The 16,336-nt window shown below is 42.9% G+C and overlaps 1 protein-coding gene across 1 annotated transcript; it reads right to left on the bottom strand.

Annotated features, from left to right (window-relative positions):
• Nucleotides 1–2,867: 2,867 nt before the first annotated feature.
• Nucleotides 2,868–15,947, bottom strand: LOC134062012 (solute carrier family 15 member 1-like). Its single transcript, XM_062517884.1, has 23 exons — nucleotides 15,941–15,947; nucleotides 14,840–14,877; nucleotides 14,416–14,494; nucleotides 14,117–14,258; nucleotides 12,442–12,561; nucleotides 12,146–12,245; nucleotides 11,384–11,474; nucleotides 11,122–11,205; nucleotides 10,697–10,779; nucleotides 10,091–10,177; nucleotides 9,495–9,584; nucleotides 9,066–9,110; nucleotides 8,862–8,894; nucleotides 8,626–8,714; nucleotides 8,019–8,100; nucleotides 7,459–7,575; nucleotides 6,542–6,588; nucleotides 6,274–6,381; nucleotides 5,308–5,422; nucleotides 4,457–4,597; nucleotides 4,061–4,168; nucleotides 3,070–3,247; nucleotides 2,868–2,872 (listed from the first exon to the last, which is right to left on the bottom strand). Exons 1-23 carry the CDS (start codon nucleotides 15,945–15,947, stop codon nucleotides 2,868–2,870), a joined length of 1,989 nt encoding a protein of 662 aa, XP_062373868.1.
• Between the last annotated feature and the right edge of the window lie 389 nt (nucleotides 15,948–16,336).

Below are 16,336 nucleotides of genomic sequence, written 5' to 3'. Positions count from 1 at the left end.
TTTAAGACCTACGTTGCGACGTTTGAATGAATTTTCTAAGTTAAACGGTTCAAACTGAATAGAAAAAATGAATTTGATCAGCGGAATAAGAAGAAGAAGAAGAAGAAGAAGTTTTGGAAGAACAGTAGGCTACAGTGCATTTTCATGCACTGTAATTAGAATTCCACTGAAATTACTTGGAAAGTCACATTTAAAAAGTGATTTATGAAAATGCATCAAAATTGTGGATATAGGCTATTTTGGAAAACAACTCTTCATTTATTAGAATTTGAAAAGACTGAAATTAAGTTGCCAACTTCAAACGAGTTGCAAGAGCTGACACTTTAGTAGGCTAGTGAAACGACTGGTAGGATAGCTTATAGCCTTCATATCTACACTAATGCAGGTTAAAAGTAGCCTAGGCATGGAATACGGAATACAATCTCATTCTCAAACAACGCCAATCAACGATGATGCAGCAACAGGTAGGATATCTAGCAAATGTAACGTTAGCTTACAGTAGGATATTTTATGTAGGCTACACATTTTACAGGATGAGCTAGTATGTTCTTCGAAGTGTGTTCAGGTGCGTGATTGTCCTAATAGGAATGTACAATAAGCTTAGGTTTTTAATTTGTGAATGATACCGAAAGCTTTAAATGATTGCCTGGCTGGCAAGTCTAACGACTAGCTTGCTAAATCCTGTTCGCCTTGCAGCCTACCCCGACGTTAAACGTTAGCCTGGAGCAAGTTTGGTTGTCGTTAGCTAAATAGGCCTACAGTGTTTACATTGACGTTAGGTTAGATTGTCTTTAGGTTAGATTGTCTTTAGATGTTGATAACATTACCGAGAGCAAACGTTAGGCTACTGTAACGATATAAACAAATCAAGTAAGGAGTAGCCTAACAGGAGACAAGACGACAACGTCCTGGATTACAGTGGCATGGCAGAATGTTTTCACAGCTGTAGACGTAATGTAACATTCACGTTTAGCCTGGTTTAGCGCAGTGGTGATGCCATGGCTTTGGATCAGACTCAGAGATCCTTGATTACTGACAGCTGAGCACTGACGTAACAATTAGTCTTTGCCGCCAAAGGGTCTCAATGTAAACTCTATGGGAATTTTAAACTCTTTTATCGTAAATATCTCAAAAAGTATAAAGTTCACAAATGTGAAAAATACATAGAACAAATCTCCGTTTCAAGACCTTTGTATGAGTGCTTGAATGACGTCAAACGGTTCAGTGGTTCTAGAGCCTTTGATCGTTGATTTTGGTCGGAAGAAGAATAAAGACGATAATAAGAAGAACAGTGATAACAGTACATTGCATTTAACATGCAATGTAAATAATGTCTTCCAACTCATTTAGATGACACACAGACTCTTTATAAGAAGAATTGTGTCGGTCAATAGTGTAAAGCCTCGCTGTTTCTCTGTATCTAGCTCTGTTGTTCCATACCAAACATGGCCCTTTTGGTCAGTTTATGACAAGACCATTAAATAACCCAACTGTCGTAAATAGGCCTACGTTGCAATGCTTTAAAGAATCAAGTATCTGTCTTTTGCCTTCTCTGCTACTGACTTTATACAACTTCAACATAGACCACATTTATGGCCTTAAAAGGCAACTGAAGACCCTTTTCTTCAGTCAGCTACAGTACACTCCTGAAAGACAATCCTCTACTCTGGTACTTTGTGATTAACTTCAGATTATTATTTTTTTCCGGTCCCCACCATCGACTTCAAGGCAGCGCTGTCTGGAGGGGGTGCTAGGGTTGGGCAAGGGGTAGAGTTAGGTATGGCAGCGCTGCCTGGAGGGTGCTAGGGTTGGGCAAGGGGTAGAGTTAGGTATGGCAGCGCTGTCTGGAGGGTGCTAGGGTTGGGCAAGGGGTAGAGTTAGGTATGGCAGCGCTGTCTGGAGGGTGCTAGGGTTAGGCAAGGGGTAGAGTTCGGTATGGCAGCGTTGCCTTGGTTGGGGCCCAAAGACCATCAAGTGTAACTTCATGGGACTCAATGATTTTTGTCCTTGAACAGATGTCTGCGTATATTGTATTGTACTGTGAGTTAATTAATAATTCAAAAGAGGACCATATGTTGTATTTGAGTCGAAATCTTTATTTGAAGTGTTTGCTCACGAAACATTCGTTTTGCCTTCAGGTGTTTTAACCTGTAGTTCTTTGGTCTGTTGAACAATACAAAAACACAATAACACTGCAAAATAATAACCAGCCAATAACACTACTAGAAACATACAAGATGTTGGAATGGTCACACGTATGCCCTTTACAATAATATACAATTAAGAAACAAACAATATGTTCGTACAAAATTGTTAATTACAAAACATTTACAATATTAAATTAAATGTTTCTTTTTTCTAACAAACCTGTCACTCAGTCAGCATGCATGCTGCCCTACTTTCAAACCCCAAATCTACCAGAGATCTTCTCCATGTCTGTTCCATAAACTGTTTTTCAAACCGTTTTAATGGTAAATATCAGTTCGTAATATTCAATTCGATACATAGCTCTTCTCCTTTGTGATCCAGGCTTTAGTATTTGTTATCTTACAAAGGCACAGGGGAACAATATGGCCGCCATGTTCACACACACACACACACACACACACACACACACACACACACACACACACACACACACACACACACACACACACACACACACACACTCACACACACACTCACACACATTCTCTCTCTCTCTCACACACACACACACACACACACACACACTCAAGGCACAGGGGAACAATATGGCTGCCATGTTGTCAACCTGAGCCGCACACCAACACCAGGGGTGGCAACCCCTCCCTCAGTCCCTTTTCATACAGTAGGTCTGTCCAGCATGGCTCCTCCAGGCCTCTCTGTCAAGCTACACCACACACACAGAGGAGGAGGACGTCAACGTGTAGGAAGCGAATGAGGAGTCGAAGGAAGGGGAGAAGAGGGAGGAAGAGGAGAGGAGGAGGAGGATAACGGAGGTTTAGATCTTGGTCTGTATTACTTCTTCTTCCTCCTTCTTCTCCTCCTCTGCTTTGCCGCCGCCGCCGCCTCCCGAGCCGCCGCTGCTGCTGCTGCTGCTGCTGCTCAGCGATCCCCTCTTCTTCTCGTCCTTGTCCTCCGGGTCCTTCTCGGCGAACTGGGCCTCGATCTCGGCCGGGTCCAGGTACGTGTAGAAGTACGCCATGATGGAGAAGATGACGCACACGGCCACCAGCAGGGAGGCGAACAGGATGTACTCGGCCCACTGCGGAGGAGGACGAGACCAAAGATCGTATAGTTACTAAGATGAATCATAAAGGGGTTTTTCAATGGAATGAAATGGCACAACTTCCGCCTCCTAAAGGGGCGTGATCGGTGACGAAATAATCGGTTTAGAAAGGTGTAGAATTATTTCTTCCATATAAATACCTCCGTTTGCCTCCTAAATGGGAGTGGCAGTTGCGTCACAATGAAACCAGAATTTACCCTCATATGAATCGTCTCGCTTTATAAACCGTCTCTGACGAGACCGTTGAAAGAGAGTCAGGGAAGGAACAACGAATAGTTCACAGGGCTTAAAAACAACACCGTATAAATGCACCCATAAATTGCATCCATTTCCAAATTAAGCAACTGGGTACCAATTTATTGTTAAGGGCGGGGGTACCAAATTCGACTAATAATAGCTATGAACACCATCAATGTCAGAGACTTCATTCTTGTTCATGTAAGTCAGAGGGGCATCGACATTTCATGTTAAGGTAAAAAAAAAAAAACTACATTATGCTTTCAGGGTTACTCAGCGAGATGAGTGAACTACAGCCATGAAAAGAGAATAACAACTCCAACAAATTTATTTTCAATTGTACCTTATCTACATCCATACTGTATCTTACGGCTTAACCAAAGAAAGTTTGCATGTCTTGCATCTGAGCAAATATCATTTGAATATTAACACTTATCACTGAAGATGACACCACATTGTGTCCTCATTTAGCAGATCAGAGAAACATCATGTAGACACAGAGATAGATCAGGCCTGACCCCATCAAACCAAAACAGGAAGTGAAGTCAATACCTTTTCTGAGAGAGTTGCTGCCTCTGCTATGATCAACACAATGATGTTGCCAACGGCAACAGTCAAGAGCCAACCAGCCTGGAGAACGGACTTCATATTGCTTGGGGCCTGGAAGGAGCATCAGAATAAACACTCAGATCAGGTCCAGGACACTTTTTATGGGGTATGAGCATGTGTGTGCCTAACATGATTATACTTCATCAGTTTTGTACTGAATTATTCACACCTTTCTTCATTTACAACAATTATTTTATTATATGAGCGTAAATTAATTTATAATTTCTAAGTTGTTACAGTTAATATATGTTTTCTTGACCATGCATACATCTGCTAAATGCAACATACAGTATTATATTGGAATGTATCAAGACATTTTAAACTCTTTGTCTCCCCTACCTGTGAGTAGGAGAACTCCAGACCGGTGACCGAGAACACCACCTCTCCTGCAGTCATGAGGAAGTACTGTGGCAGCTGCCAGGCCATGTGGATTACGTTGGGCTGAATCTCCGTGGTCTTGGTGATAGAGGCCGCACACTCCTGAGGAAGACAGCAAGGTGAGGCGACTAGAAAAATCCCTAGTTGTAATCAGAGCTGGACATCCAGTCATTCACTGCATAGTGAAGCCTATTGTATAATAGTGAATAACTACAGTATGGTGGGTATTCACTATGCAGGCCTAGGGCACACAGTGGGCACGTGCAGATTCTGAACACAGCTCTAAACTTGTGCTTTCCTTTAACCTTGCACATTGCTCTAGTCTACTTTCAGGACATACTACAGACATACTGTAAAGGGTCGTTCACACCAAGAACGATAACGATAACGATAACTATAAATAAATATCGCTCTCGTTAATATGAATGACAACGTTCACACCTAAACTATAACGATAACGACATGAAGAACGATATCGTTGTTGATCACTTTCAGAGCGATTTTGAGAACGATAAAAAGCTAACAGCCAATCAGAACCCATAATATTCTAGCCATCACATTCATTAACATGATGAGAGACTTTTCTTATCGTTGGCCAGTGTGGACGCTTTTATCGTTATGGTTATAGTTATCGTTATCGTTATCGTTCTTGGTGTGAACGGGCCTTAAGACTGCACTATGAACACTATAGAGGGTAAGGGTGTTACAGAACACCATGGAGGTGTAGTATACTTATCATACAGAAATGCTGTAGGCCTACTATAGAAATCGTATAGTCTGACTATGGGTCCTCTTGTTAAGGGCTGACTTACCGGACTACCGATGGCGAATGTGCTGGGGATGGCGTAAGTGACCGAGCTGCCAAAACTCAGGGCTTGGCTCATTTCACATGTGGCGCCAGCTTCATTCGAAATGGTGAATACCACGCTGAGGAGACAAGAGAGATACGGCTACTGTTATGGACCTAGACAGTGTGTTATTTATCCGCTCTGGGCATGGCCTCATCATACATACATACGAATAAGCAACAGCAACAGTACAGTAATTTCCCGCATATTAGCCGCATTGTGTATAAGCCGCACGACAGTGTTTTGTGCAAGTTAAAAGAAACAAATCCATATTAACACCATATTAATTGCCCCCCCTGTATTAACCTCATAGTGGAAGACATTTTGCAAAATCAATGTATAAGCCGCGGCTTATAGTCGGGAAATTACGGGTAAGCAACCCAGCTTCACCATTCGCATAGGTATGACAAGCGTGACTTCCCTTTAGACTCTCTGATAAGGTGTGTGATGTCATGACATGTGAGTAAGTGCATGAGTAAGTGGCAGAGAGTGATCAGCAAACTGGGTGAGCAGCAAACTAAATCACTGTGTCACGTAGAAAAAAACAAAAAGTCCTCCGCACTCCTGAAATCACTTTCTGGTGCGTCACAGGAGTGGACAAACTGTAGTAAAGAAAAAGGGGTTCACCGGAGCAACTCAGATGTGAAGTTTTTTTTACATTTTATTTAAGGTGCCAACATTGTGGGACTCCCACAATGTTGGCACCTTAAATAAAATTTAAAAAAAACTTCACATCTGAGTTGCTCCGGTGAACCCCTTTTTCTAAACCACTGTGTATTAGTGTGAGTGAGAGTGAGTGAATGTAAAAGAAGGTGTGAAAGGGTGAGGTTAATAGTTGAGTGAAGGAGAGAGTGTGTGTGTGTGTGTTATGAACAGATTAATGAATGAAAATAGGAATAGAAGGAGAGCGATGACATTAAACACACTTACTTGCCCTGAGGCACCAGGGTGTAATTGGAGATGGAATCGGGTGCGATGGGCCCAAGGCTCTCTCCACTCCAAGACACATTTAGCCCCTCGGTAGCGTCATTTGCGAACCTAAAGCAGTGGAGAGCAATATTGGTAACGACAACCGTATGTCCTGCAGTGCAAACACAACATTAACTTGTTTTTGTTTGTTTGTTTTCTAAATGTGTGGATTCACATTAACAACAGTGGCACGGGTCAGGGCCTGATGTCCGTCTGTGACTTTACTGACCTGATGGCGTTCTTTCCTTCTTGAGGCTTGGACATTGAATCTTTCACCTGACAAGAAACAACATGCAGATATTTCATTAGTCTGTCTACTCTAGCAGTGGCATTCAACACAGTTGTTGACAACCTATCAAGTGATTTTAAACCTCCTGTTACTCTCAGTGGATAATTCATTTCATTTTGAAAATCACAAATGATACTTAGAATAGTCCTCAAAATGTGTCAATTTGCTCTGTGTAAGAGAATGTGTCTATTTCTGTGCTTTTATCATGAAACATGAGTAAGGGAGTTGCATAATAAGTAACTTAGCGTAGCCGTTTCCAGTAGATACTAATCCACAAGTCCTTCATCTGAAGCCTACTGTATGTATACAGTACTTTTGTACAGTTGAATTTTTCTAAAAGATATCTATAATAGTTTATAGTAGTTTGTTGGTTTGTACTTACGGTTATTGCAGAATTAGCGGTGAGGAGGAGCACAGTCTGCCGCATGTGTAAATCCAAGCCGACGGGGATTTGCGCAGAGCCCACAGTCACCTGAACATTAGTCTTGTCTGTGGTAACGTAATCCTCCATACCCTGAAGAGGGCAGAGTGGGGTTAGCTATCAGACTTTCAAGCATTTTATGGCACCTCTCCCCACTCACAGACACAGTCACACTTCCCAACACACACACACACACACACACACACACACATACACAAATGGAACAGGTAACATGAATTCGTTCTGCCGATGCCTGCTAAGATGTGTGTGTGTGTGTGTGTGTGTGTGTGTGTGCGTGTGCGTGTGTGTGTGTGGGGGGGTGCATGCGTGCGTGTGTGTATGTGTGTGTATGTGTGTGTGTGTTGGTGTGTGTGTGTGTGTGTGCGTGTGTGTGTGTGTGTGAGTGTGTGTGTGTTGGGTGACTCTGTAAACTTACGGCATAAGCTGCGAGGTTGAACGCAGTCCCGTCGATGTTGCCGGTGACCGCCGTGGGCTGCATGTTGATGAGCTTGACTTGACTCTGGCTGGCGCTGGGGAATTTAGGCAGAGTGTTCTGTAGAGGAGAGAAAAGAAGAGTGAGAGAGGTGTGATTGTGTGTGTGTGTGTGTGTGTGTGTGAGAGCGCGTGTGTGTGTGTGAGTGTGTGTTCATCCAAATGTGTTAAAGGGACACTTCACCGATTAGCATTAAGCTTTGTATCTTTAGAAAACCAGCCATGTTTTTGAATGGTCGTGCATCATTCCCCCAGTTTGCCTTGAGAAATTGGACAAATACGGATTTCAATGTTGGACTTCCTGCTTTCAATGATGTAAAAATCATCATTTTACATCATTGAATGCAGGAAGTCCTATTCATGGGTTTCATTGAAATCCGTATTTCTCCCATCTCAAGGCAAACTGAGGGAATGATGCACGACCATTCAACAACATGACTGGTTTTCTAAAGATACAAAGCTTGATGCTAATCGCTGAAGTGTCCCTTTAAGTGTGTGTCTTACATCTATCTGGAGCTGAACAACACCAGCTGCAGCAAAGGCCAGTCCTGCCATCAACATGCCAACAGTCATCCTTTTCAAGGGTCTGTGGAACACACACACACACGAATGGAACATGTAACATGAATTCGTTCTTCTGATGCCTGCTAAGATAGTAAATGGTGTGTGTGTGTGTGTGTGTGTGTGTGTGTGTGTGTGTGTGTGTGTGTGTGTGTGTGAATTGTGTGCGTTCACAATTCTCCCTGTCCAGTTCTGGTATCACCGGGTCTACAATCCCATTTGACCCACAGGATGGACACAGGCCTGGTGCCTACGCTCTAACTATCAATACCATCTGATCTTAAACACCTGACAATGAAAGTGTTCCCATAGTCCCATTCAGTGGATGGAGACATTAGTTTGTTTTCGTTAAACTTTTCCCACCCACGATAAAGACGTCTTTTTCATTGTCGTCATGGTGACATACTTCTTGCATTTATCTCACTGCACTTCCAGTGATTTGTAACTGAATGGTGGGCTATCGTGCCATTGGCCCATTGGTGTTCTATTGTGATGCTCTAGGTCTGAATCGGTGTGTGCACCAGTGGGCGTGTTCGGGCCGGCCACTCACGTGAAGTTGAGGCCACACTTGGCAATGAGGGGATAGACCGCACTGTCCATAATGGGCACCATCACCAGGATCATGATGGGGTTCATCATCTGGAATCGGAGAAAAGAGTTTTTTTCCTTTCATCAGGCCAGGTTAAGGGGATTTAATTTGGACACGTGTGGTGATCGACGTCATGACTAGTCATGGCTAGCTGATGGACAAATGGTGGCCCACATGTGACCAGGTGCGTCTCTCACCTGCATCTGATCAGGCTGAATGACGAGCAAACCCTGTCAACAGGAAACAGAAAGAAAACAAACAAACAAGAGTCAAACAAGGATACGATCAACATGAATACTGGATATGGTCAGAACTGTGTGGAAATGATGCCCAGTGTTGATGGCATCTCTGCTGTGTTCAGTGAGTATTGCGAGTCAGGGTGGTGTTCAATGGGCACTTACAAAGTCTCCGTCCATAGTGGTGGCCTGGAGAGTCCATCTGGAGCCCTGGGGGGGGGGGAGAGATGACCACACATCACCGCAAGGACACATCACATGACTTCTTTCCCTTTCTTTTTATCTGTCTGTCTTTCTTTCTTTCTTTCTTTCTCTTTATTTCTTCATATCCTGCTTCTCTCTTTCTACCATTGTATCTTACACACACACACACACACACACACACACACACACACACACACACACACACACACACACACACACACACACACAGACACACACACACACACACACGCACACACAACCACACACATTTTATTCCTTAATTTAATTCATTTTTTTCTTTACCTTTCTTTTTTGTCTTTTGCCCATTGTTTTTCATGACAAACACACACACACACACACACACACACACACACACACACACACACTCACCTGCTGGTCAAACAGCGCCCAGAACATAGGCAGAGGGATGTAGAGGAACAACACCTTCAGCACCATCTTGACTTGTGCAATCAGCAGTTTCTGAGGACACAAAACACACAAAGATATTTACTCTTCCTTCTGCTATAAAGCAACTCTATGTGACAGGCCGTATGTTCCAAAGTCACTTGCGTGCACAACTTCAATATGGCCGCTGAGTGTGATCGTACTGATTGTCAAGTTCAAGTCACTATATGCATTTGTGAATGAACATTTGTGTGAGCGCGCGCGCGCATGTGTGTGTGTGTGTGTGTGTGTGTGTGTGTGAGTGTGAGAGAGAGAGAATGTGTGTGTGTGTGTGTGTGACACTGATTACGCTTGTTCAGTGCCATGGATTTAATGTTTGTCTGAGGGTTCGTTTTTGTAGATGTGTGTGTGTGTGTGTGTGTGTGTGTGTGTGTGAGAGAGAGAGTGTGTGTTGGAGAGAGAGAGAGAGAGTATGTGTTACGTGAGTGTGTGTGTGTGGGTGTGTGTGTGTGTGTGTGTGTGTGTGTGTGTGTGTGTGTGTGTGTGTGTGTGTGTGTGAGAGAGAGAGAATGTGTACATACCTCATACTTGTCCTCAGCCCAGTCCATCCAGTGTTCTTTTTTGGGGTACTGGCTGCTTCGGTGCTTGAAGCGGTTCTTGACGGCGAACTACAATCAGAGAGGAACAGAGCTAGAACTCAGTACACTCAACATCACAAGAACACAGAACGCCTCACTAGTACGCTCTCTCTTCCATGTCTCAACTCAGACTGTTTCATGCTTAATAATATACCTGAGGAAGCCATTTGTTCCATTGATTTTCAGGTGGGTTTATTTTCACTTGCTATGTCAAGTGAAAACGCTTAATTTATAGATGTGAAGCCTTTTTTTTTGGTCTAAGTCATTAAACACACACACACATGATTTAAGTCATTAAACACACACACACATGATATGACCTGTGTAAAGAGACAACGGCTTTGACATAACATTAAAAATGCCTCAGATTTTCAACTAACTGCAAACCAACTAGTGCTCGGTCGGCTCTCTTGTAATACCACTTTCTACCACGTGGGGCGCTGCATCCAATAATATGTGAGGCAATGGAACGGTGTTGTGTGGCTGCGTTCAACACAACCTGAATCCTACAGAATTACACACAGCATTTTTTACTGCAGTCATGCTCACCCCAATGCACTTGCAGACCTCCAGCATGATGTTTCCTTTGGGGGCTACCTTGATGTACATCTTGCTGCCCACAATGAACACAACTGAGGATCAAAGAGAGGCGCACACACACATACTGATTACGCTTGTTCAGTGCCATGGATTTATTGTTTGTCTGAGGGTTCGTTTTTGTAGATGTGTGTGTGTGTGTGTGTGTGTTGGAGAGAGAGAGAGAGAGTATATGTGTTACGTGTGTGTGTGTGTGTGTGTGTGTGTGTGTGTGTGTGTGTGTGTGTGTGTGTGTGTGTGTGTGTGTGTGTGTGTGTGTCTGTGTCTGTGTCTGTGTCTGTGTCTGTGTCTGTGTCTGTGTGTGTGTGTGTGTGTGTGTGTGTGTGTGTGTGTGTGTGTGTGATGATAGTGCCTGAAGTTTTTGTACTGTAACTCACCAAGGGCAACCATCATGAGTGCAGCAGGAACTCCAAAGGCCAGAGGGTAGCATTTCTGTTTGGTGTAGATTCCACAGTCCTGGGCTGTAGACAAAACGCACATACACACACACACACACACATACACACACAATAAGCAAATGCAAATATACTCAGTAAGTCAGAATGTAGACAGTGCACACGTGAGGCACACTAAGGCAACACACACACACACACTCACTCACGCGCGCACACACACACACACACACACACACACACTCACCTCTGATAATTGGAGTGATGATAGTGGAGAGCAGACTGCCAGCATTGATTGACAGGTAGAAGATGGAGAAGAATGTGCTCCTCTGCTTATCCTACACACACACACACACACACACTCATTAGTGCTTATGCATAGTCATCATTCTATGCTTATCAGAGCCCATGCAACCTTTGACATTTCATCCTGCTGTGTCAGTCTATCAGACAGGTTGGGTGCATGTGTGTGTGTGTGTGTGTGTGTGTGTGTATCTGTGTGTGTCTTCGTCCTGTTCTCTTATCACCTCTATGACTGGCCTCTGTCACTTCTGCACCTGTGCCACGACCTTGGTAACTGATAAGGTCATTTATGATGACACAACAAATTGTGTTTATCAGTAGGATGCAAATAGGATTGGATAGATGTTTTCCAGTTACTGTATGTAACAACATTATGTTGTTCGCCCATTTTATTGATTTAATCTTGTATTATAGACTAAACATCCATGTCATGTACGTTGTTAATCATTTTCTTTTGCTTATTTGTTTACAGTTTCTGGAAATTGTCCAGGCTATTTCCTCCATAAAAGGGCACTATTGGATAACTCAACCATAACCACATCTTCCTTCTATGTGTGTGTGTGTGTGTGTGTGTGTGTGTGTGTGTGTGTGTGTGTGTGTGTGTGTGCGTGTGCGCGTGTGCGTGCGTGTGCGTGCGTTCGTGCGTGCGTGTGTGTGTGTGTGTGTGTGTGTACGTGTGTGTGCACAACGAGATAGATGGTCTTACCTGACTGTCATCAAACTGATCCCCACCAAAAGCGGCCACACAGGGCTTGATTCCTCCCGTGCCCAGAGCGATGAGCGCCAGTCCCACCATGGACAGGGCCCTGTGAGGCACAAGACAGCACCAGCGCGTGTTAGAGAAACGCAACAGAGTTCAAACTCAAACGTAAACATAAAAACTTTTTCAACATAAAAAAGAAAAGAAAGGAAAAATGATATTGAGCTGTTTGCCCAGAGAGAGAGAGAGAGAGAGAGAGAGAGAGAGAGAGAGAGAGAGAGAGAGAGGAAAGTGAAACTCACACGTGGAAGGTGAGGTTGTCCGGTGTGCCGTCCCTGTCATTGTCGGTGATGTCGTGAATGGCACTGACGGCCAAGACACCCTGGCCGAGGGTGTACACAATGGACAGATAGACAATTGTCCTGGTGAGAGAGAGAGAGAGAGAGAGAGAGAGAGAGAGAAAGAAAAAGAGAGAAATTATGGTTTCAGATATGCAAATGAAAACTGAACAGACACGTACTGTGGCCAACATGTCCTTTTGCTGTGATGAGACCAATCACTAATACTGTTTACACTGTAATGGGATTTTCAGCCATTATTCACATTGATATGATCGTTTACAACAACAACAACACACTATACTTGCATTATAGCCCTTTACTAGGTGCACTTTACAGCAAAGGTCACCCCACTACATCCACACTACACCACTAAAACACATGACATGAAACCAGCAGAGTGCATTCAGTGCTGGTGTGGTGTGTGTGACGCATCATCATGTTCAGAGCCATGATGCATCATGATTCATTACACAACAGCTGCTATGCAACAATACGCATCAGAAGCGATCGTCAACATTATTTTTCCCGACCCTGTCCATACGATTACAGTCCACACGGCACACAGCGGCAATTAGAAGTTGTATAGTGGGCAATGCAAGTATTCTTTTATGAGGTTGTTTAGCCAGCGGTAATGCTAAGGAGATGTTAGCTATTTTATAGAGCTATTATTATAGCTCTATTTTGGGCAGAACCCTGGTGGGGTCATTTCAAGATATGTTTTGGCATATATCCTTAAAATGTGCATGTTTTACTAAATGTGAATTCATTTTACAAAATTGTGCTCTCAATTTCATTTTTGTAAATTTAGGGCACAATTTAGTAATACATATCCCATAATCGATCTAGTTCAGATCTAGGTAGCCTACTGTCCAGATAACACAGTTAGAATGAAATTAAATTTTTCTGGATTGCATTTGGCATTTCACATTATCCATTCATTAATTCAACATTGTCTTTTTAATCCCTGGAATAGGTCAAAACACAACATAATTTTCACTTAGCAATTGACTATATGAAAAGACATAATACCACTTGTTTATCCTTTTTCCATTTCACTTCCCAAATAGAATAATACATGAGCGTAAAAGTACACAGATCCACAACTCTTTCTGAACAGAGTGACGAGAATATGGTGATGGTCATAATCCAAGTGAAATATAGAGTGGCAAAGCGAAATGCATTACGGCACTGAAAAAGGATTCACCACTTTATTTCTGATATCTCAACATAAAACAAGCCCTTATTCACACAAGTCCAATGACTGCCTGAAAGCTTTCACCAGAAGCGCAAGTCATAAACCACCTGGGTTATGTAAACACCTTCACACACACACACACACACACACACACACACACACACACACACACACACACACACACACACACACACACACACACACACACAAACCCACACACACATAAACATGTCTGTCCTTTTAAAGGTAAAGTCCAAGACTAATCCACCAAAAGCCATAAAATCTCAAATGTCTCAAATATGCCCAAACACAATTGTGAACTGTAGCTTTAATCTTAAAAGACGTATATAGTCACAGTAATGCATGTAGTCTTTTACTTCAGAGATGGACGCTAAAAATTGAAGAGGGCAATCCTTCATTCAGTGTCTGGCCGGCACTCACTTGAACTTGCCCAGCCAGGAGTCAGCGACGATGGCCCCGAGGATGGGCGTCAGGTAGCACAGAGCCACAAAGGTGTGGTAGATGGAGATGGCTGTGTTCTCATCCCAGCGCAAGAAGTAGGTGAAGTACAACACCAGCACAGCTGAGAGAGAGAGAGAGAGAGAGAGAGAGAGAGAGAGAGAGAGAGAGAGAGAGAGAGAGAGGGTGATGAGGTTGTGAAGGAGGACAGATGCAGAAACAATAGGAGCAGATTTTTGTTGTTGTGTGAAAGGAAAGGATGTATTGTGTGAAAGGTTTACCTCGCATGCCATAGTAGGAGAATCTTTCACAGAACTCGTTCACCACAATGAAGAAAATACTGAGTGGATAACCACAGACCTCTGCCTGCTCAGAGAAAGAGAGAAAGAGAGAGAGAGAGAGAGAGAGAGAGAGGCAACATCTCATTAATGTCTGTTCAGAATTGTTGATGTTCAATGTGCCAATAAATGTATAGCCATGTGGGTGAGAAGTCACTTTGCCATTTTTTTTATTTATTTATTTAATTCTTAATGATGTGATCGAGTTTTGATACAAAGTATGAGAAGTGTAATGTAGTGTAACCAAGAGCACTGTAAAGTACAGTAAAGTAGCATAACTTGATGTGTTGTATGTAACATAATGTGACATATTTACTTGGTAACAGAGTAGAGTAATACAGTATGTGCTTGAAGAGTGATGACTTACACTCTTCTTCTTCTTGGTCTCGATGCCCATCTCCTTGTCTGTAGAGGAGAGAGGAGGACATGAGGGCTTCATTACATACAGTTTATCCCCAAAAGTGCACCATTGCGCTTGCATTACAAACATGAAGAGTTTTAGAGCTCTCAAGTACTTTGTCTGCTTTCTTTGACAGGTAAAGAGAATAATTTGCCTCAACATCCATGATGCAATCCACAACTAAAATCACTTCATACAATTAAATTTCAATCCTACTGTATAATAAAAAGCAAAACTGTACCAACCATCTCCCTGGCTTGTTTGATAGTGAACAATTTTAATGCTTTCCCAATGATATGACTAAGCAAACAACAAAGTTCCTTCTTGGGCCATAGCCAGGAATTGTTTAAATACTAAGGTCAAATAATAAGGGAAAATAGCTCAAAATGATGACTTCTGGTGAGTTTTATGGAAAGAAATGGACAGATTGAGACTCCAGATTCAGTAATCCATCCTTGACAATGGGGGTTGTGAACTGTTGAACCGTAACCAATAGGGCCCAACCAAGCCTACTAGGCTACTATAATGCACCACACTGGTAGTCTAATTCCGCTTCTTCAAATTCAACTCTGCGATTTCCACATTACTGTGGTCTCATTTTGAGAAGTCAGATTGTAGCTGCAAGTCTGTGTCACATGATGTGGTTGCAGTACTATTTGTCTCATCAGCTCTACTGTTGTTTAATAAATGAAATGAAACTTGAACAAGAAAAAACAGAGGACATGATGTCCTCAATGGTAGATACGGGCATGGTTACTACACAACACCATAGACAGTTCACAGCAAGTTTACCATAATGGCCACACTGAAGTTGCCAAATGCACCAATTATCATTTTCTACACAATTATAACACGATAACATGGAAATATGCGCAAATGATGATGCTATGGTACTGTTTCTGCTACACACAGTAGCAATTTGAACTAATTTTAGCTCTACGACAGCACACATTAATGCAAAGCTGAAACTATATGGAAATTGTTTTAATTTTCAAAAAGGTCCTCTTAAAAAATCCACTAAAGTAAAGAATGTTTAGAAGACTTCGTCAATGGGAATTCCCAACTCACCTGCCATGGTCTCTGTTTAGTCTTGGGACAGCTCTAGGTATTCTCTTTAGCAGTATCCTTAACAAGGCACACACACACACAGACTCACACACACTCTGGATGACTGATAATGCTTTCGTCTTGCTCTCTCTCCCACCCACACACACACTCCCGCACACACACTCAAGTAGCAGGCAAATCACTACTGACACTCAGGAGAGGTGAGGGGGGGACTTTTATAACCTGTGTTCAGACCAGCACCGCTCACAGCATCCCCTTTACGACAGGCATGCCTGTGAACGTGGATGGGCTGGACAGCATGTGGGGAAGAGGGAGAGGAGGTGTGTGTGTGTGTGTGTGGGGGGGGGATTGGTTTTTACACAGAGCAGGATCACTGAGCGTACAATGCTGTCAGAA

The sequence above is a fragment of the Sardina pilchardus genome, chromosome 17 (assembly GCF_963854185.1).
Source record: "Sardina pilchardus chromosome 17, fSarPil1.1, whole genome shotgun sequence".
Classification (NCBI taxonomy): Eukaryota; Metazoa; Chordata; class Actinopteri; order Clupeiformes; family Clupeidae; genus Sardina; species Sardina pilchardus.
The sequence above is the reverse complement of the archived record's forward strand: the minus strand, read 5'-3'. Positions and strand labels throughout refer to the sequence as shown.